This window comes from Protomyctophum bolini (assembly GCF_963924005.1).
Source record: "Protomyctophum bolini genome assembly, chromosome: 10".
NCBI classification, from domain to species: Eukaryota; Metazoa; Chordata; class Actinopteri; order Myctophiformes; family Myctophidae; genus Protomyctophum; species Protomyctophum bolini.
This window is the reverse complement of record NC_137871.1, coordinates 42607957-42630319: the sequence shown is the minus strand read 5'-3', so window position 1 is coordinate 42630319 and position 22363 is coordinate 42607957. Positions and strand designations below refer to the sequence as shown.

The window sequence follows — 22363 nt, the reverse complement described above, 5'->3', positions numbered from 1 at the left end:
TCCCCAGACCACATTGGGACCACCCACATGTTGCCCTGGAGGGCCCTGAATGGCATGAACAGTGTTTGGAACTCCAATCTCCCCCGACAAATCAAACTCAGCTTCTTCTACGCAACAGTGGAGTCTGTTCTCCTATACGGCAGTGAATGCTGGACTCTGAAGCCAACCCTGCAGAAGTCCCTTGACGGGTGCTACACCAGAATGCTGCGTGCAGTACTTAACATCAGCAAGACTGTACATGTCACTAACATGACACTGTATGAGGGATTACCAAGGGGTGAGCCAGACAATAGCAGCCAGGATAATGAGACTAGCAGGACACTGCCAGAGGCATCAAGAACTGCCAGCCAGCAAACTGGTGCTCTGGGAACCAACACACGGGCATCGATCACGAGGACGCCCCGCGCTAACATACGTGGATGTACTCAAGAGCGATGCAGGAGTGCAAAGTACCAACGAACTGGCCGGATGTACGGAGAACCGGGAGGACTGGAAACGACGATGGAGGGCTCGTCTGAGGACGACCTAGAGAGACATGGGTACCACCCGCATTTGGCCAAACCGCCATGTGACACACACTATAATTAATACACAATAATTAATACACAACAGAACCACGACAGACTTTCAACAATCCGTTTATTAAATTCACAGTTTATCATTTAGGCACTGAGCAATGAATCCGCTGAGCCATTTACAGTAACATGTTTTATCATTTAGGCACTGAGACATTTACAGTAACATGTTTTATCATTTAGGCACTGAGACATTTACAGTAACATGTTTTATCATTTAGGCACTGAGCCATTTACAGTAACATGTTTTATCATTTAGGCACTGAGACATTCACAGTAACATGTTTTATCATTTAGGCACTGAGCCATTTACAGTAACATGTTTTATCATTTAGGCACTGAGCCATTTACAGTAACATGTTTTATCATTTACAGTAACATGTTTTATCATTTAGGCACTGAGCCATTTACAGTAACATGTTTTAGAACACCACAAAGTTGGTACGGTGACTTTAAAATAAAATACACCATGAATTAAAATACATCATGAATTAAAATACACCATACAATAAAATACACCTTTGGCCCAGCCTGTAACAGGGACATCTGTTCACAGGCCTTCAGTAAAAATCACACCCGTGTGAAGTGAGGGGCGCTCTTATCATCGTATACATCATGGGAGCTCATTTTCACTTTTAGATTTGGACACATATTGTGCGACGATGGGTAGCCTACAATAAGCATTTTGGAAATGCGTGGGGGGGGGGGGGGGGGGGGGGGGGGATGAACACGAGCGAATGACGAGCGGAACAAAAGCCGCCGAGAGCGAAGAGCGGAATTCTGGTCCGCTCACACACACAGAGAGACGTAGGCATGCGTACACACGTGCACACACAGAGAGAGACATAGGCGTGCGTACACACGTGCACACACAGAGAGAGACATAGGCGTGCGTACACACGTGCACACACAGAGAGAGACATAGGCGTGCGTACACACGTGCACACACACAGAGAGACGTAGACATGCGTACACACGTGCACACACAGAGACGTAGGCGTGCGTACAAACGTGCACACACACAGAGACGTAGGCGTGCGTACACACGTGCACACACACAGAGACGTAGACATGCGTACAAACGTGCACACACACAGAGACGTAGGCGTGCGTACACACGTGCACACACACAGAGACGTAGGCGTGCGTACACACGTGCACACACACAGAGAGACGTAGGCGTGCGTACACACGTGCACACACAGAGACGTAGGCGTGCGTACACACGTGCACACACAGAGACGTAGGCGTGCGTACACACGTGCACACACAGACGTAGGCGTGCGTACACACGTGCACACACACAGAGACGTAGGCGTGCGTACACACGTGCACACACACACAGAGACGTAGGCGTGCGTACACACGTGCACACACACAGAGAGACGTAGGCGTGCGTACACACGTGCACACACACAGAGACGTAGGCGTGCGTACACACGTGCACACACAGAGACGTAGGCGTGCGTACACACGTGCACACACACACAGAGACGTAGGCGTGCGTACACACGTGCACACACACACAGAGACGTAGGCGTGCGTACACACGTGCACACACACAGAGACAGAAACTATTCTACTGGAACACAATATGTTCAGCTGGAGGTCAGGGGTCAAACCCTATCAATGTAGAGGTCGGAGGTCAAACCCTATCAATCTGGGGTCAGGGGTCAAACACTATCAATCTGGGGTCGGAGGTCAAACACTATCAATCTGGGGTCGGAGGTCAAACCATATCAATGTGGAGGTCAGAGGTCAAACCCTATCTTGGGGTCTTTAGCACATCAAGGTTTGATTGACAGATTGTCACTGTGCTTCTTATATACATCATCAGCGTGATGTCACCATGATGTCATGATGAGTCACTGATGACCAAATATGGAGTCCATGATGTCAGGCGTACTGGCGGCGGTGGTAACCATGACAACCTGGACTCACTCAGACATGTGGAGTAACCATGGCGACCTGATGTGACCCTCGCTCACATCGAGACTCTATCTCTGCTCACACAGAAACACTGAGGAGCCAGACGACCCCAACCAGAACCCAACGCAGAGGGGTTCAGTGGACGTGGTCTGGAAGGTGTGCAGGTGGGTCAGAGCGTCCTCTGAGGACACGTCATAGAAGGACAGAGTCCCAGCGGGACGGTCCACATACACTCCTACTCTGAAGACCCCGACCTCCCTGACCTCAAGGTCAGCATCCACTGCTGCTCTGATGGAGCGTCTAGAGGGACGGACAGGGAGGGCAGTCCCCTCCCCATTGTGTCTGACATAGTAACTGTCATCATCACACACCAGACTCCATGACATGCCATTCCATCCAAGCCTACAGTCATCACCACCTCCTTTCCTGCTGATTGCTCTGTCAGTCCCTGCTATACGAACCACTCCACTGCACTCTACCTCAGAGTAGCAGCGTTCGCTCACACTCTCTGCAGTCAGGAACTGCTTATAGTCATCAAACCTCTCTGGGTGATCAGGATACTGATGACTCTGTCCCTCCACCCATGTGACCTTCCTGTTGTCCTCAGACAGAGTGAGGGCACAGTGTGCTGTGTTTGTGTCCAGTGAGAGACGCTGGGAATCTGATGAGAAAACACACAGTAACCATTAAGTACATCATTCACTCACACACACACACACACACACACACACACACACACACACACACACACACACACACACACACACACACACACACACACACAGTCTCTCACACACACACACACACACACACGCGCGCGCGCGCGCGTTAGCACCCAGTCTCTCACACTAGGGATGCGCCGATCAATCGTTGCCGATCGATCGGTGGCCGATCACCGATCGATCGGATCGGATCGGCCGTGCAAAATCCACCGATCCGTGAAACCGATCTCCAAAGCAAAAATCTGCGCCGTTTACATCCAAAAAGAATGTGTCACTTTCTCGGTTCTGCACCGCTTAATGGAGAAGTATAGCACTGGCAGCGCAACGAATACCCCCCCCCCCCCACACACACACACACACACACCCCAGGGAGGGAGGGGGGAGAGAGAGAGAAAAGAGAGAGAGAGAGAGCGAGAAAGAGCACGCACGTCTTCACCCCAGCGAGGGAGGGAGACGGAGAGAAAGGGAGAGAGCTCATCATCTCCAGTCCAGTAGTTAGCAAAGGGAGCTAAGTGCTAACTATAATCCAAATTGTTAGACAAGTAGTGTGCCCTGGCCTGACACAACTTTCTTAGAAATGTGCATGTTGCAGCCAGCCAGTAAGATGAGCCTATGCATTTCACGGTTTTCGTGAGGGCGGGGGGGCAGTCGGTTTGGGGGCGTTCCCGACGGCTGCGCGTCGCTTCCTCCTCTGACAGAGGGGAGGCGAGTAAGCGACACAGTCAGAAGCCCCCTTTGTTCAATCGAAGGCCCCCTCACTCAGACACACAACGTGTGTTGTTACGACAACATACAGCCTATGTACAAGGAATATAAACACAAGACCGTGGCGCAAAACTTCATATTTACCCTGCTCTAATGCAACAAAAGTGTGTTCTTACATCCTCCATTTCACGATTTCAGCACTCGTGAGTAAATTAATTGAATTGCTATTATGAAAGTTTTCAGTGACGTTGCACCCACAGGAAGGTATGATATGCGTGGTCCACCAATCAGCTGTTGAATACAGTAGGGCGTAGGCTATAAGAAAATACATGAAACAGCATCGTTTCCTCCCCATCTCATCATTGCCATGCATGTTTCTTGTTAGGGTTTCCTGCACAATGTTGTTGGCATGGCGCTGCGCCATGCTTGAAATAAATCGCGCCATGCCAAGCTTAAAAAAAAAAAAAAAAAAAAAAAAAAAACTTTTTTTTTGTTTTGAGGGGGCTAGTGAATCATGGTGTGTGTGTGATATGAAATGTCCAGTACCTCCCCTGTGCCTCCCCAAGTGCCACCCCAGTGTCTGCCCATGCAGTGCCCCCCAGTGTCCCCCTGAGTGCCTCCCCAGTGCCTGCAGTGCCTCCCCAGTGTCCCCTCAGTGCCTCCCCAGTGTCTTCCCAGTGCCTCCCCAGTGTCCCCTCAGTGCCTCCCCAGTGTCTCCCTGAATGCCTCCCCAGTTTGCCCCTGAGTGCCTCCCCAGTGTCTCCCCAGTGCCTCCCCAGTTTTCCCCCGAGTGCCTCCCCAGTGTCTCCCCAGTGTCTCTCCAGTGCCTCCCTAGTGTGACCCTAGTGCCTCCCCAGTGTCTCTCCAGTGCCTCCCCAGTGTCTCCCCAGTGTCTCCCCAGTGCCTCCCCAGTGTCTCCCCAGTGCCTCCCCAGTGTCTCCCCAGTGTCTCTCCAGTGCCTCCCTAGTGTCTCCCTAGTGCCTCCCCAGTGTCTCTCCAGTGCCTCCCCAGTGTCTCCCCAGTGCCTCTCCAGTGTCTCCCCAGTGCCTCCCCAGTGTCTCCCCAGTTTTCCCCTGAGTGCCTCCCCAGTGTCTCTCCAGTGCCTCCCTAGTGTCTCCCTAGTGCCTCCCCAGTGTCTCTCCAGTGTCTTCCCAGTGCCTCCCCAGTGTCTCTCCAGTGTCTTCCCAGTGCCTCCCCAGTGCCTGCCTAGTGTCCCCTAGTGTCCCCCCAGTGTCTCCAATAGCATTACAAGAGCAATAATACAAATGAATCTTACTTTATTAATCTTATTAATTTATGAATCAAATGAATGAATTAATTAATCAAATTTTTCGACGCGCGGCCAGAGGCCGCGCGCCAGAAGCCCCCCACCCCCCCGCGCCCAGCACCATGCCAAAGCTTTTTCCTGCAGGAAACACTGATGACTGTATTAATAACCATAAAGTAATCTCCTAGTCCTTACATAATAGTTTAGCAGAGACTGAAGTTGAAAAGGCTGTGCCCAGTACGGCAGCAGCGCAGGCAGTAGTGGATATGCGCTAAACAAACGCATGCATATTAGTGAATTAATGAATTGGCTGAATCTGTAGGGCCTTTTGATTTGGTGAAGCGCCATGGCCTTGAGAGGGGTTAATCCGTCACTGCAGCTGTGTAGCGGTGAGGATCGCGTGATGATTCTAATGTAGGCTACAGAATTCTATAAGTCACCACTTTTGGTGTGACACACAGCTTCTGTTTCTGTTTACAATGCGTTGTCAACACGTGTTGAGTTGACAAAGTTTGACAGATTTCGGATAAGACTGATAGTTTATCCGTTAGTAATTAGGCTGAGTATTCACACAGAATCACACTACTTTTGGATTTATTGGGATTGGCTTTTTGGGGAAAAGAGGGGGAGGAGTAACCTGACGCTGCCAGATCCAAAAAGCTTGCTACACAAATTTGTTTCACAGCTTATTTGGATCTGGGATCGCGGAAGCAAATTCGATGACGGGGCTGTTCCTTTTTTTCAAGATACTTGGTAGATGATTGGATGGGAGCGTCTGTCTATCACCGTGTGGGCGTGCAAACACAACCAATCATATTGACGTGTCTATATAGCTTCACATCCGGTTTCGCACATATCCCGCCCTTAGCTCACGCTGATTGGTTCGGTACGAAGCAGATCTGACTCAGCTCAACTCCGTCAGAGATCCCAGATGAGTGTTGTGTTGGGGAATATGTTTCCCCAATACCGCCCTCATCTGGCAGCGTCAGGTTAGGGGAGGAGGTGATCAAGCAGCTCCACAAGACCACAACATATTTGGTAGGCTCAAGGCTGCATTTATTTTCCTTTTTTTTTCTCTCGAGGGTGCATGGGATGATGGGAGCCCCTCCAGCAGGCTAGGGAGCTCCGCTCAGGCTAGCGGAAAATGACCGCGGGCGCGGGTTGCCAGGTTTTTTTATAAGTAAAAATTTTTTTTTAAATTAAATTAAAATTAAATTTAAAAAAATATTAAAAAAAGATCGGGATCGGAATCGGCCGATCTTTTAAAAAAAGATCGGTGATCGGGATCGGCCCCCAAAAACGTTATCGGAGCATCCCTATCTCACACACACACGCGCGCGCACACACACACACACAAACATGCGCGTAAGTACACACCCACACACACCCGCATGTGCGTACAGCCGTACACACACCCATGCGCGTGCACGCACACACGCGCTTGCACCCAGTCTCTCTCACACAAGCGCACACACACACACCCGAATGCGTGCGCACACACACCGGCATGCGTGCACGCACACACACACACACACACACACACACACACACACACACACACACACACACACACACACACACACCCAGTGTCTCTCACACACATGTGCGCGTTTGCACCCAGTCTCGCTCACACACACACGTGTGTTTGCGTGTGTGTTTGCGTGTGCTTTAGCACCCAGTCTCTCTCTCACACACACACACACACACACACAAACAGGCACATAAGTACACACCCACATGTGCGCACACACACACACACACACACACAGTCACACACACACGCTTGCACCCAGTCTCTCTTAACAAGGAGGTTAAATGGGAGGCTATTGTGCAAAGTCAAAGTTACCAAAACAAGCGAGTTAATTCAGCATTCTTTTATTGAGCGGTCAGGCCGGTATGGTAGGCCTCAGGCCTAGCAATATAGGCCTCAGGCCTACCATATCTGGCCCACGTTCAAATATGTGAGTGAGAACACGTGAGTGAGTGTTTCTGTCATTCCGATCTCCCACATATTTCTATTGACTGGCTTTATCTCTCAGCCAAGGCTGTAGTTGTCTGCAACGTGTCACTAAGGAGTATGAAATCCTTGTTTGACCAACACGCACACACCTGAAGATGCAGTGTGTGCACACCAGACTGCGTGCTTGACAAACTACAATGTGAAAGCAAACCCAGCCAACAATGTTACAACTACAGCCCTGAAGTCTACAAAACTATACAGTAGGTGTTAAAAAACTCTGTATAAGATGTCAATAGTGAGAGATACTCACGTCCTTGAATGAGATGAGGATTGAACCGATCTTCTCCACCATGTTTCACTCTGTAGGAAGTAGAACAACAATGCATCAATGTCTGACTGTCTAAGACAACGTCTCCACTAGCTGACACTACAGTGTTTCACTCTGTAGGAAGTAGAACAACAATGCATCAATGTCTGACTGTCTAACACAACGTCTCCACTAGCTGACACTACAGTGTTTCACTCTGTAGGAAGTAGAACAACAATGCATCAATCATCACATGTCTGAAACTAGTAAAATAGTGGTGATGCCCCACAAACATTACCCACACATAGTAAAGGGTTCTGCTGTAAACCGGGCCCCACAACAGGATCTACTCACTTGAGATTCTCCGGCCCAGCAGAGAGCAGCATCTTCATTCCTGACTCATTCACCATGTTGAGACTCAGGTCCAATTCTCTCAGATGGAGGGAGGGATTAGAAGTTAGAGCTGAGGCCAGAACTTCACAGCATCTCTCTGACAACCAGCAGTTCTCCAGTCTAAATGAAGAATACAACCAGATGAGAGAGAGAGAGAGAGAGAGAGAGAGAGAGAGAGAGAGAGAGAATGTGATTCACATGTGAATTATTGCATGTGAATCACATTCAATGTGAATCACAATGGCATGTTCTAAGTCAGAGGGAGGGTGAGCTAATTGTATTTCGAGTCCAAGGGAGGGTGAGCTAATTCTGATAATAAAATAGTCTGGGTTTTTATATATACATGTTTTACTGCAGCTTTTGTTTTTATTCAGTTGAACTTTGTCTAATAATACCTAACCCTAACCCTAACCCTTTTCTGAAAAACCTACAGTATGTTTCTATGTCAGTGGTGCTCAAACTTTTTCATGTCAAGGACCCCCAGCATTCTCTCTATAGGGCCACGGACCCCCATCTGAAAATATGTAGTTCCAGGGACCCCCCAGAAGCAAATATTTTAGTTAGAAATATTTGCTCTGAAATATATATTCAATGATTTGCGCCACATTTTAACGATTTTTCAAAAATAGCAGACCTACAAGCTCATAGCAAGCCACTCGGTGGCGCGCTGTGAGCTTGTAGATCTGCTATTTTTCAACAGCTAAATTATAACATAATGTTTAACCCATTCAGGCCTGACGTCAAAATAAAAAAAAAACGTCTTCTGAAAGAATTTATATATTCAAAGATTTGTGTTGCATTCACAATTTAAAAAAAAATAGCAGACCTACAAGCTCGTAGCGCGCCACTGAGCCACTCGGCGCACAATGAGCTTGTAGATCTGCTATTTTTCAATAGCTAAAGTATAACATAATGCTTAGTTAAAACACCAAAAGGGGTCCCTGCCCAAAATGGGTTAAAACACCAAAAGGGGTTCCTGCCCAAAATGGGTTAAAACACCAAAAGGGGTTCCTGCCCTAAGCTACTACGCTTTCATATATGGAGTATACATATAATGAAGAATACAACCAGATGAGAGAGAGAGAGAGAGAGAGAAAGTGATTCACATTGCATGTGAATTATTGCATGTGAATCACATTGAATGTGAATCACAATGGCATGTTCTGTCGCTTTCATATATGGAGTATACGGTTGTCTCCGCACATACGTGTAGTTAGCACCATTAGGTACCGTTAGCCATAGCTACGTTTATAAACTTAGATAGCAGCGAAAAATGTAATATAAATATTCAAAACTAGGGGATGACACTCTGACAACATAACACATTGAACCACTCAGAGGTGTTTAGATTTTAAATGTGGTATCTCAGCATAAAGACTACATACATTAGTTACTGTATCTTATCAATATTATGGTCAGTGTGAGTTACCATGATATTAACCTCATCCACACTCTTCATATACTACCACCATCATAACTACATTATAATCACTTACTTAACCAAATACAAATAAAAATGTTAAATGAATCTGACCTGAGAGTCTCCAGACAACAGTTTGGGCTCTTCAGTGCAGCACAGATGAGATCCAGTCCAGAATCCTTCAAGCCGTTTCCACTCAGGTCCAGTTCTCTCAAATGGGACGGATTGGAGCTGAGAGCTGAAGCCACAACTTCACAGCCTCTCATTGACAAGGAGCAGTTCTTCAGTCTAAATGAAGAATACAACCAGATGGAGAGAGAGAGAGAGAGAGAGAGAAAGAGAGAGAGAGAGACAGAGACAGAGAGAGAGAGAGAGAGAGAGAGAGAGAGAGAGAGAGAGAGAGACAGAGAGAGACAGAGAGAGAGAGAGACATAGAGAGACAGAGAGAGACAGAGAGAGAGAGAGAGAAAGGGGGCGAGGGGGAGATTAAAACCAATAAAATACATATTCCTGGATAGATAATAATACCCCTCTGTTGCTTTCACTTGTAGAACGAACACACACACACACACACACACACACACACACACACACACACACACACACACACACACACACACACACACACACACACACACACACACACACACACACACACACACACACACACACACACACACACACACACACACACACACACACACACACACACACACACACACTCACACACACACACACACACACACACACACACACACACACACTCCCTCATATCTCTGGACACTTTCTTCATACTGAGCAAGCACAGAAACGCTATAGGCCCATTTTGGACTGAGGTCGATAAAAAAGGCTTCTAAATCCTAACATTATTCTGAAAAACCTATGTTTCTATTCAGTGGTGCTCAACCTTTTTCATGTCAAGGACCCCCAGAATTCTCTCTATTGGGCCACGGACCTCATCCACACTCTTCATATACTACCACCATCATAACTACATTATAATCACTTACTTAACCAAATACAAATAAAAATGTTAAATTAATCTGACCTGAGAGTCTCCAGACAACAGTTTCGTCTCTTCAGTGCAGCACAGATGAGATCCAGTCCAGAATCCTCCAAGCCGTTTCCACTCAGGTCCAGTTCTCTCAAATGGGACGGATTGGAGCTGAGAGCTGAAGCCACATCTTTACAGCCTCTCATTGACAAGGAGCAGTTCTTCAGTCTAAATGAAGAATACAACCAGATGGAGAGAGAGAGAGAGAGAGAGAGAGAGAGAGACAGAGAGAGACAGAGAGAGAGAGAGACAGAGAGAGACAGAGAGAGAGACATAGAGAGACAGAGAGAGAGAGAGAAAGGGGGCGAGGGGGAGATTAAAACCAATAAAATACATATTCCTGGATAGATAATAATACCCCTCTGTTGCTTTCACTTGTAGAACGAACACACACACACACACACACACACACACACACACACACACACACACACACACACACACACACACACACACACACACACACACACACACACACACACACACACACACACACAGTCCCTCATATCTCTGGACACTTTCTTCATACTGAGCAAGCACAGAAACGCTATAGGCCCATTTTGGACTGAGGTCGATAAAAAAGGCTTCTAAATCCTAACATTTTTCTGAAAAACCCATGTTTCTATTCAGTGGTGCTCAACCTTTTTCATGTCAAGGACCCCCAGAATTCTCTCTATTGGGCCACGGACCTCATCCACACTCTTCATATACTACCACCATCATAACTACATTATAATCACTTACTTAACCAAATACAAATAAAAATGTTAAATTAATCTGACCTGAGAGTCTCCAGACAACAGTTTCGTCTCTTCAGTGCAGCACAGATGAGATCCAGTCCAGAATCCTCCAAGCCGTTTCCACTCAGGTCCAGTTCTCTCAAATGGGACGGATTGGAGCTGAGAGCTGAAGCCACATCTTTACAGCCTCTCATTGACAAGGAGCAGTTCTTCAGTCTAAATGAAGAATACAACCAGATGGAGAGAGAGAGAGAGAGAGAGAGAGAGAGAGAGAGAGACAGAGAGAGACAGAGAGAGAGAGAGACAGAGAGAGACAGAGAGAGAGACATAGAGAGACAGAGAGAGAGAGAGAAAGGGGGCGAGGGGGAGATTAAAACCAATAAAATACATATTCCTGGATAGATAATAATACCCCTCTGTTGCTTTCACTTGTAGAACGAACACACACACACACACACACACACACACACACACACACACACACACACACACACACACACACACACACACACACACACACACACACACACAGTCCCTCATATCTCTGGACACTTTCTTCATACTGAGCAAGCACAGAAACGCTATAGGCCCATTTTGGACTGAGGTCGATAAAAAAGGCTTCTAAATCCTAACATTTTTCTGAAAAACCCATGTTTCTATTCAGTGGTGCTCAACCTTTTTCATGTCAAGGACCCCCAGAATTCTCTCTATTGGGCCACGGACCCCCATCTGAAAATATGTAGTTCCAGGGACCCCCCAGAAGCAAATATTTTAGTTAAAAATGTTTGCTCTGAAATATATATTCAATGATTTGGCCACATTTTAAGGATTTTTCAAAAATAGCAGACCTACAAGCTCGAAGCACGCCACTCTGTGGCGCGCTATGAGCTTGTAGATCTGCTATTTTTCAATAGCTAAAATATAACATAATGCTTAGTTAAAACACCAAAAGGGGTCCCCGCCCAAAAACCCATTTAGGCCTGAAAAGAAACGTCTTCTGAAAGAATTTATATATTCAAAGATTTGTGTTGCATTCACGATAAAAAAAAAATAGCAGACCTACAAGCTCGTAGCGCGCCACTGAGTGGCGCGCCACTCGGCGCACTATGAGCTTGTAGATCTGCTATTTTTCAATAGCTAAAGTATAACATAATGCTTCGTTAAAACACCAAAAGGGGTTCCTGCCCTAAGTAAGCTAAGCTACTACGCTTTCATATATGGAGTATACGGTTGTCTCCGCACATACGTGTAGTTAGCACCATTAGGCACCATTTGCCTCGCTACGTTTATAAACGTAGATAGCAGCAAAATAGTTAATATAAATATCATTCAAAACTAGGGGATGACACTCTGACAACATAACACATTGAACCACTCAGAGGTGTTTAGGTTTTAAATGTGGTATCTCAGCATAAAGACTACATACATTAGTCACTGTATCTTATCAATATTATGGTCAGTGTGAGTTACCATGATATTAACCTCATCCACACTCTTCAAATACTACCACCATCATAACTATATTATAATCACTTACTATAACAGAACTTTACTTAGCCAAATACAAATAAAAATGTTAAATGAATCTGACCTGAGAGTCTCCAGACAACAGTTTGGGCTCTTCAGTGCAGCACAGATGAGATCCAGTCCAGAATCCTTCAAGCCGTTTCCACTCAGGTCCAGTTCTCTCAAATGGGACGGATTGGAGCTGAGAGCTGAAGCCACAACTTCACAGCCTCTCATTGACAAGGAGCAGTTCTTCAGTCTAAATGAAGAATACAACCAGATGGAGAGAGAGAGAGAGAGAGAGAGAGAGAGAGAGAGAGAGAGAGAGAAAGGGGGCGAGGGGGAGATTAAAACCAATAAAATACATATTCCTGGATAGATAATAATACCCCTCTGTTGCTTTCACTTGTAGAACGAACACACACACACACACACACACACACACACACACACAGTCCCTCATATCTCTGGACACTTTCTTCATACTGAGCAAGCACAGAAACGCTATTGGCCCATTTTGGACTGAGGTCGATAAAAAAAGGCTTCTAAATCCTAACATTTTTCTGAAAAACCCATGTTTCTATGTCAGTGGTGCTCAACCTTTTTCATGTCAAGGACCCCCAGAATTCTCTCTATTGGGCCACAGACCCCCGTCTGAAAATATGTAGTTCCAGGGACCCCCCAGAAGTAAATACTTTAGTTAAAAATGTTCACTCTGAAATATATATTCAATGATTTGGCCAAATTTTAAGGATTTTTCAAAAATAGCAGACCTACAAGCTCGAAGCACGCCACTCTGTGGCGCGCTATGAGCTTGTAGATCTGCTATTTTTCAATAGCTAAAATATAACATAATGCTTAGTTAAAACACCAAAAGGGGTCCCCGCCCAAAAACCCATTTAGGCCTGAAAAGAAACGTCTTCTGAAAGAATTTATATATTCAAAGATTTGTGTTGCATTCACGATTTAAAAAAAAATAGCAGACCTACAAGCTCGTAGCGCGCCACTGGGTGGCGCGCCACTCGGCGCACTATGAGCTTGTAGATCTGCTATTTTTCAATAGCTAAAGTATAACATAATGCTTAGTTAAAACACCAAAAGGGGTTCCTGCCCTAAGTAAGCTAAGCTACTACGCTTTCATATATGGAGTATACGGTTGTCTCCGCACATACGTGTAGTTAGCACCATTAGGCACCATTTGCCTCGCTACGTTTATAGCAGCAAAATAGTTAATATAAATACTAGGGGATGACACTCTGACAACATAACACATTGAACCACTCAGAGGTGTTTAGGTTTTAAATGTGGCATCTCAGCATAAAGACTACATACATTAGTCACTGTATCTTATCAATATTATGGTCAGTGTGAGTTACTTAAGCAATAAGCCACGAGAGGTCTCAGGTTACCGGGTATTTTACACTGGCTGGGGGCGTAGGCAGACCCGACGCGCAGCCGAGGGTCTTCTACCCCCACAGCCAGTGTAAAATACCCGGTAAGCTGGGGGGCCTCGAGTGGCTTATTGCTTTTCTAAAACGGTTACAAACATTATAGCAATATTAACCTAATAAAACTATTACATTCACAAAAAGTATCTACGCTTTGCGCCACCAGAGCGAGCGAGCCAGAGCCACAGCACTTCCTTGTTTTTCCCTGCAAGTAGCCTATGTGACGGGAGAATAGCGCTTGATATCTTTACGGGGCTGCCTGGAGCCACACATTCACAGTCATATGAGGCGGGCGGTGCTTAGACGCCCGCACGGCATGTGTTTGTAAAGCAATGAAGCGCTCCCCTTCCCCAGTTCAGCTACAAGGCTGCAAGATGATACAAAGTGATTGAAGGAGTGGGTTATCGGTGAAATTTACACCGGTCACGTGACGGTAACCAGCCAATCAGAATGAAGTATTGGGACTACCCGTTTTAGAACATGATATTAACCTCATCCACACTCTTCAAATACTACCACCATCATAACTACATTATAATCACTTACTATAACAGAACTTTACTTAACAAAAAAACAAATAAGGATGTTAAATTAATCTGACCCGAGAGTCTCCAGACAACAGTTTGGGCTCTTCAGTGCAGCACAGATGAGATCCAGTCCAGAATCCTTCAAGCCGTTTCCACTCAGGTCCAGTTCTCTCAAATGGGACGGATTGGAGCTGAGAGCTGAAGCCACAACTTCAACGTGTTCCTCTCTGAGGTCACAGTCAACAAGTCTGTAATTACAGATTAAATGTAAAATCAGAGATGATCAAAACAGAACAGACCATGTTCACTGTCAAGGAGGTTCCCTGTGGTGCTGTCTGAAATGTATGTGTGTGTGTGTGTGTGTGTGTGTGTGTGTGTGTGTGTGTGTGTGTGTGTGTGTGTGTGTGTGTGTGTGTGTGTGTGTGTGTGGATACTTTTCTAACTAAGCAAATAGCGGCAGTGAGTAACACATACTTACACATTACACACACATTACTTTCCACTGTTGTCATTTGATTGTAATACAAACATTAAATAATTAAAACGATCCCAACTCGCTGCTGTTGTTCCACTCTATGGCAGTGAAGTGAAGAAATGTTCTGTCAACAGATGAACAGTCTGTACGACCGCATGCCATGGCAAAATCACCCTGATATCACTAAATATACTAAACACTAATCACACTTGAATTCTCTCTCTCTCTCTCTCTCTCTCTCTCTCTCTCTCTGAATGAATTAAGTATATAGTGATCTAACATGTTAACATCCACACTACTAACCTGGCTGTTTTGCAGTTCTTCACAGCTGGGATCAGTCTCAGTCGCCCCTCCTTTGATGCGTTGTATTTCTGCAGGTCCAACTCCTTCAGAACCTCCTCTGACATCTGCAGCATGGAGGCCAGAGCTGAACACTGGGGCACAGAGAGTTCCTTCCCTGAGCTGCTCTCTGACTCTAGGTACTGTTGGATCCCCCGACTGACTGACGGGTCGTTCATCTCCATCAGACAGTGGAAGATGTTGATACATCTGTCAGGAGAGGCATCAAGATCATTCATCTCCTTCAGGTTGTCGATGACTCTCTGGATCTCCTCTGGACTGTTCTCTGTCTGACCCAGCAGGCCTCCTAACAGACTCTGGTTGGACTGCAGTGAGAGACCATGAAGGAAGCGGACAAAGAGGTCCAGTTGTCCACTCTTACTCTGCAGGGTTTTCTTTATAGCAGCCTTCAGGAAGTCAGCCAGGGAACTGTCACTGTTGTCACCATCATCTTCCAGGAATGTCTTCAGGACCTCCGTGTTCTTCTGAGTGAAACAGTGGGACAGGTAGACTGCAGCCAGAAACTCCTGGATGCTCAGATGAACGAAGCAGTAGACCGTTTTGTGGAAGAACAAACCGTCTTCTTTGAAGAACTTTGTGCAAAAGCCCAAGTTCTTCAAGTCCTTGTTCACATCAAGACCACACGCTGCCAGGTCCTCCTCATAGAAAATGATGTTGCCTTTGACCAGTTGGTGAAACGCCAGCTTGCCCAGCTTCAGAAGAACTTCCCCTGCATCCTTTATGAGCTTCCCTCTGTCTGCCGTGCCTTGTTCAGGATTCTCCCGCTGTATCTCACCCATCAGGAAGTGACAGAACAGCTCAACCAGGGTTTTGGGCAGCCTGAATGTCGCCCCCATGTTCTTCACCATGTCCTTCACAACGGCAGCAAGGATCCAACAGAAGACTGGGATTTCACACATGGTGAGGAGGATCTTTGATTCTTTGATCTGTGAGAGGATTGATCTGGCCTGGTTCTCATCACTGAACGTCTTCTCGAAGAACTCCTTCTTCTGGTCATCGCTGATGAACCCTCGTACTTCGGTCATCCTGTTTACAAACTCCTTAGGGATCTGATTGGCTGCTACAGGTCGCGAGGTTATCCAGATTCGAGCAGAGGGGAGGAGCTCTCCCTTGATGAGGTTTACAAGGAGATCTTCCACTGGGTAAGAGTCGTTGACATTCATGAGGCCAATTTTTGTGCTGAAATCAAACTTGAAATTATTTTCATCATAACCATCCAGAACAAACATGACTTTGAAGGGGCTGTTGCTGTAGTCTCCTGACTTCTGCACTTCAGTGAAGATATGATTAAGAACATCTTCCTCGATGAATCTGGTTTCCTTGATGCAGCTGTGAATTAGCTGTGCCAAAGTAAACTTCTGTCCCTTGAGCATATTTAACTGGCGGAACTTGAGCGGGAACACGAGGTGTAGGTCTTGGGGGAAACATTTCTTGGCCCAGTCGAACATAAATTTGTGTACGAGGATCGTTTTCCCAATCCCTGCACAGCCAACGGTCAGCACTGTTCTTATGATTCGTCCAGAAAGGTCTTTGAACATCTGAACCAGTTGGATTTCTGTTCCCTCTCCTGCCTTCTTCATCTCCATCTGTCTGGCCTCATGATGGCTGTGGATGTCTGTTCTTTCGATGTCTACATTGTAGAGCGGAGCATAGACGTTTTCAAACACGACCTCAGACTGTGTGCCCAAATTTACACTCAGATATGTGTTATTCATGTTGCGTTGAAGCTGCTTTTCATAGTCAGTGATGTGACGATATCCTGGTGTTCTCTTCAACAGACCTGTAGCGAACAAAGCAATTCTATGTTTAACAGCCTTGTCTCTGCACACACACACACACACACACACACACACACACACACACACACACACACACACACACACACACACACACACACACACACACACACACACACACACACACACACACACACACACACACACACACACACACACACACACACACACACACACACACACACACACACACACACACACACACACACACACACACACACACACACCTCTCAGTTTGGCGGCTCTGCGTCGTCTTTTCTTGTCTTCTTCTGTCAAAGCTGAAATGTGAGGCAGTGATTGGTCAGTGAGATGAGAGACAGTGATTGGTCAGTGAGAGAGATGTGAGGCAGTGATTGGTCAGTGAGATGTGAGACAGTGATTGGTCAGTGAGGAGACACTATAGGATCATTCTCGTCTTCACATAATGACACAGAGATGGATGGATTTAGATTGTAAATAAATCTAGTTAAAAATAAATTAAAGACTCACGAGGTTGCTTGTTCCAGATTATAGTTGCCAGTGCTACTGCGTACATGGAGACAGTAACAATAAGCCCTGGTCTGCCTCTGGCTGTTGGCCCTTTAGGAGCTGAAAGACAGAAATATAAAACATAAATATAAAAGAAAATCTCTGATTTTTTTTTAATTCCCCTGAGTTGTGGGAGGAGTTTCAAGTCAATCAGACAAACCGGAAGTAGGAAGTATAGTTTTATGAAAGTGGAAGTCCGTACGGCCAGCCACCAGGTTTGGGACCTTTAGCATGCTGCAAACTGGAGTTATGGATGTTTGAAGCCCAGCCAATAGGATTCAATAATGATAGTCCCCCCTAGCAACCCCTCAAGGACTGCCCGGGGGTCCCCGGACCGCACTTTGATAACCACTGGCATGGCTGGCAAATGGGAGGAGACATGATGTGTAGGCAGTAGGGCTATTTATGCGATGGACTACAAGGCCCAGCATGCTTTGCATGCATCAGACTTCCGGGGACTAGTAAACAAGGGTTGTACTACTAGCTAGTAGCTGTGTCCCGTGTGCTGTCATTTAACAACATGATGTAAACCCCTGGACAATGTGTGTCCTGTCATTTAACAACATGATGTAAACCCCTGGACAATGTGTGTCCTGTCATTTAACAACATGATGTAAACCCCTGGACAATGTGTTTCCTGTCATTTAACAACATGGATGTAAACCCCTGGACAATGTGTGTCCTGTCATTTAACAACATGGATGTAAACCCCTGGACAATGTGTGTCCTGTCATTTAACAACATGATGTAAACCCCTGGACAATGTGTGTCCTGTCATTTAACAACATGATGTAAACCCCTGGACAATGTGTGTCCTGTCATTTAACAACATGATGTAAACCCCTGGACAATGTGTGTCCTGTCATTTAACAACATGATGTAAACCCCTGGACAATGTGTGTCCTGTCATTTAACAACATGGATGTAAACCCCTGGACAATGTGTGTCCTGTCATTTAACAACATGATGTAAACCCCTGATCAATGTGTGTCCTGTCATTTAACAACATGATGTAAACCCCTGGACAATGTGTGTCCTGTCATTTAACAACATGGATGTAAACCCCTGGACAATGTGTGTCCTGTCATTTAACAACATGATGTAAACCCCTGATCAATGTGTGTCCTGTCATTTAACAACATGATGTAAACCCCTGGACAATGTGTGTCCTGTCATTTAACAACATGGATGTAAACCCCTGGACAATGTGTGTCCTGTCATTTAACAACATGATGTAAACCCCTGGACAATGTGTGTCCTGTCATTTAACAACATGATGTAAACCCCTGGACAATGTGTGTCCTGTCATTTAACAACATGATGTAAACCCCTGGACAATGTGTGTCCTGTCATTTAACAACAGCAAGGGGGTAACGGGTACAGTTGTACCTGCTCCTGGGGCAGGGGGGGCCCGGCGGGGCAGGGGGGGCCCGGGGGGGCGGGGGGGGCCCGGGGCCCTGCTCCTACCCGTGGAGGTAAACGGGCTCTCTCTCTCTCTCTCTCTCGACCATAGACACACGCTGTTATGCATGTCATGTAGACAGCACTATAAGTGCATTGTATGTAGTCATAGCACGTCATAGTACAGATGTATAGCATAGTATAGTATATATGTATAGTTTCATTATATAGATATTCCACTGTTACGTTCTTAGCTTACGCATGTTTCATGATAAATGCTTTTTATGTGATTTTATGTGATGTATGATGCCGTTTTGTTCTTGCTTAATGTTAAGTCGCTCTGGATTAAGAGCGTCTGCTAAATGCCTAAATTGTAAATTGTAAATTGCTGTTAAGTTACGGTCTGTGACTAAGAAAGACTACGTTTCCTGTTTTCCTCTTTAGAAATGTTTTCGGAAGCGGTAAAATGACAGAGATTAATTTTGTTTTTGTTTTTTTGGATCCGTGCAGAGCTCTGGACCAAAGACCAGATGGAGGAAACACATGGACTCACTGGCCTTGGAACGTCTGGGGAACCCCCAGGAGGAAGTCACTAATGTTGCTCTGGAGTGGAGCTGTTGCCCCCGTGACCCGATTATGGATAAGCGGTTGAAGATGGATGGACAACAACCACTATATTAAGGACCAGTATGTCCTACAGCTTTAACCCCATTCTGACCTGAGATCAGATTCTAAACATGTCTTCTACATCCTGACAGTTTACCATTCTGACCTGAGATCAGATTCTAAACATGTCTTCTACATCCTGACAGTTTACCATTCTGACCTGAGATCAGATTCTAAACATGTCTTCTACATCCTGACAGTTTACCATTCTGACCTGAGATCAGATTCTAAACATGTCTTCTACATCCTGACAGTTTCCCATTCTGACCTGAGATCAGATTCTAAAAATGTTCTTCTGCATCCTGACAGTTTTCCATTCTGACCTGAGATCAGATTCTAAACATGTCTTCTGCATCCTGACAGTTTTCCATTCTGACCTGAGATCAGATTCTAAAAATGTCTTCTACATCCTGACAGTTTTCTGAAAAAGCTAATGTTTCTATGTCAGTCGTTCTTAAAATTTTCAAAAATAGAAGACCTACAAGCTCATAGCGCACCACTCGCGCTATGTAGATCTGCTATTTTTGCTACCAAAAGGGGTTCCCGCCCAAAGTGTGTTAATACATTAACTAAAATCTAACATTTAAAACAACTAAAACATTATTTTTATTTCAAGAATTGATAATCTTTCACTCAATAGGGGGAACGTATGGAAGGCTTTGCCTTATTATCCAGGGTTCATTTTAAGTCCAAGCATCTGAACACGCGCACGCACACACACACGCACACACACACACACACACAATCAGTAAACTACGCACCTCTGTAAAGCGGGTTGTCTACAGCCTCGCTCTGCTCCACACTGAACGGGTTCTTTATCGCACAGGATATTCTTTTAACTCTTCTCCCTTCCTCGTCGTTGCTGATCGTCACCGTCCGGGAGTCGGGTCCGATCCATTCCTCATCGCTGTAGATCCTGGTCTCGTTGGGTTTGGGTGGAGTCCATTTCTCTCCGTGGAACCTCCACCGATAGACGACCTCGCCCGACTCTGACTTGACGTCTCCCAATACGCTGCACTGCAGCGTGCAGCTGCTGGAGTTGGAGTCACATGGTGTCACGATGGATAGCTCTGGATGTGGGACTCTCTCTGTTGAGGAGACAGAATGAGTCACATGGTGTCACGATGGATAGCTCTGGATGTGGGACTCTCTCTGTTGAGGAGACAGAATGAGTCACATGGTGTCACGATGGATAGCTCTGGATGTGGGACTCTCTCTGTTGAGGAGACAGAATGAGTCACATGGTGTCACGATGGATAGCTCTGGATGTGGGACTCTCTCTGTTGAGGAGACAGAATGAGTCACATGGTGTCACGATGGATAGCTCTGGACGTGGGACTCTCTCTGTTGAGGAGACAGAATGAGTCACATGGTGTCACGATGGATAGCTCTGGACGTGGGACTCTCTCTGTTGAGGAGACAGAATGAGTCACATGGTGTCACGATGGATAGCTCTGGATGTGGGACTTTCTCTGTTGAGGAGACAGAATGAGTCACATGGTGTCACGATGGATAGCTCTGGATGTGGGACTCTCTCTGTTGAGGAGACAGAATGAGTCACATGGTGTCACGATGGATAGCTCTGGACGTGGGACTCTCTCTGTTGAGGAGACAAAATGAAGACATGAAGAATTAACGGTGCCGGAGTTTAGCTGGTAACAGACAGACGGACACACGGACGGAGTGCAAAACATAGTCTGGTCTCTCCCCATGCCTTCAGCCTGGTGGAGACAATGACGAGTCATACTTACTCATCTCTTTAAGCACGTAGACCTTGTGGTGAGGTCTGTGGTTGATCGCCACAGAATACAGCCCCATGTCTTCTACGGTCATGTTGTCGATGACCAGCCGTCCAGTGTGTCTGTCCAGTGTTGTGCGGTCTTTAAACGGCCCGTACAAATCCACACCAAAGCCCAGTTCCCAGTCTGCTGCTAGGTTGGCTGTTAAATGACCACAAAACAAAGGTTATTGATACCTGCCTACAGTTTCTATCTGGTCACCCTAGCTTAGTAAAACATATAAAGTAAAACACTCTATGGCTCCGAGACATGGACACTTTCAAAGAAACTAGAGAAACGGCTGGATGGCACTTACACCCGCCTTCTAATGAGAGAGCAAAATCTGTCTTGGAAGAGAAGAGCCACCCATCGACTGATCTAATATACGGTAACCTTCCCTGTGTTTCTTCACTAGTCCACCCATCGACTGATCTAATATACGGTAACCTTCCCTGTGTTTCTACACTAGTCCACCCATCGACTGATCTAATATACGGTAACCTTCCCTGTGTTTCTACACTAGTCCACCCATCGACTGATCTAATATACGGTAACCTTCCCTGTGTTTCTACACTAGTCCACCCATCGACTGATCTAATATACGGTAACCTTCCCTGTGTTTCTACACTAGTCCACCCAACGACTGATCTAATATACGGTAACCTTCCCTGTGTTTCTACACTAGTCCACCCAACGACTGATCTAATATACGGTAACCTTCCCTGTGTTTCTACACTAGTCTGATCCCGAAGAACACAGTTTGCCGGCCACTGCTACAGAGCTGACAATGAGGTTATATCTTCCCT

At 46.0% G+C, this 22363-nt stretch overlaps 1 protein-coding gene across 1 annotated transcript in view; it reads right to left on the bottom strand.

Moving 5' to 3' along the window:
- Window positions 1-1611: 1611 nt before the first annotated feature.
- Window positions 1612-22363, bottom strand: part of LOC308322316 (uncharacterized protein) — a 30546-nt gene continuing 9794 nt past the window's right edge. The window contains exons 6-16 of the mRNA XM_080773518.1: window positions 21531-21719; window positions 20541-20867; window positions 17674-17772; window positions 17412-17462; window positions 15332-17168; window positions 14628-14801; window positions 12664-12837; window positions 9393-9566; window positions 7820-7978; window positions 7469-7518; window positions 1612-3165 (exon numbers count right to left, since the gene is read on the bottom strand). Coding sequence (XP_080629644.1) covers window positions 2573-3165; window positions 7469-7518; window positions 7820-7978; window positions 9393-9566; window positions 12664-12837; window positions 14628-14801; window positions 15332-17168; window positions 17412-17462; window positions 17674-17772; window positions 20541-20867; window positions 21531-21719 — 3827 coding nt within the window. The 3' untranslated portion in view covers window positions 1612-2572. The remainder of the gene's footprint in view (window positions 3166-7468; window positions 7519-7819; window positions 7979-9392; window positions 9567-12663; window positions 12838-14627; window positions 14802-15331; window positions 17169-17411; window positions 17463-17673; window positions 17773-20540; window positions 20868-21530; window positions 21720-22363) is intronic.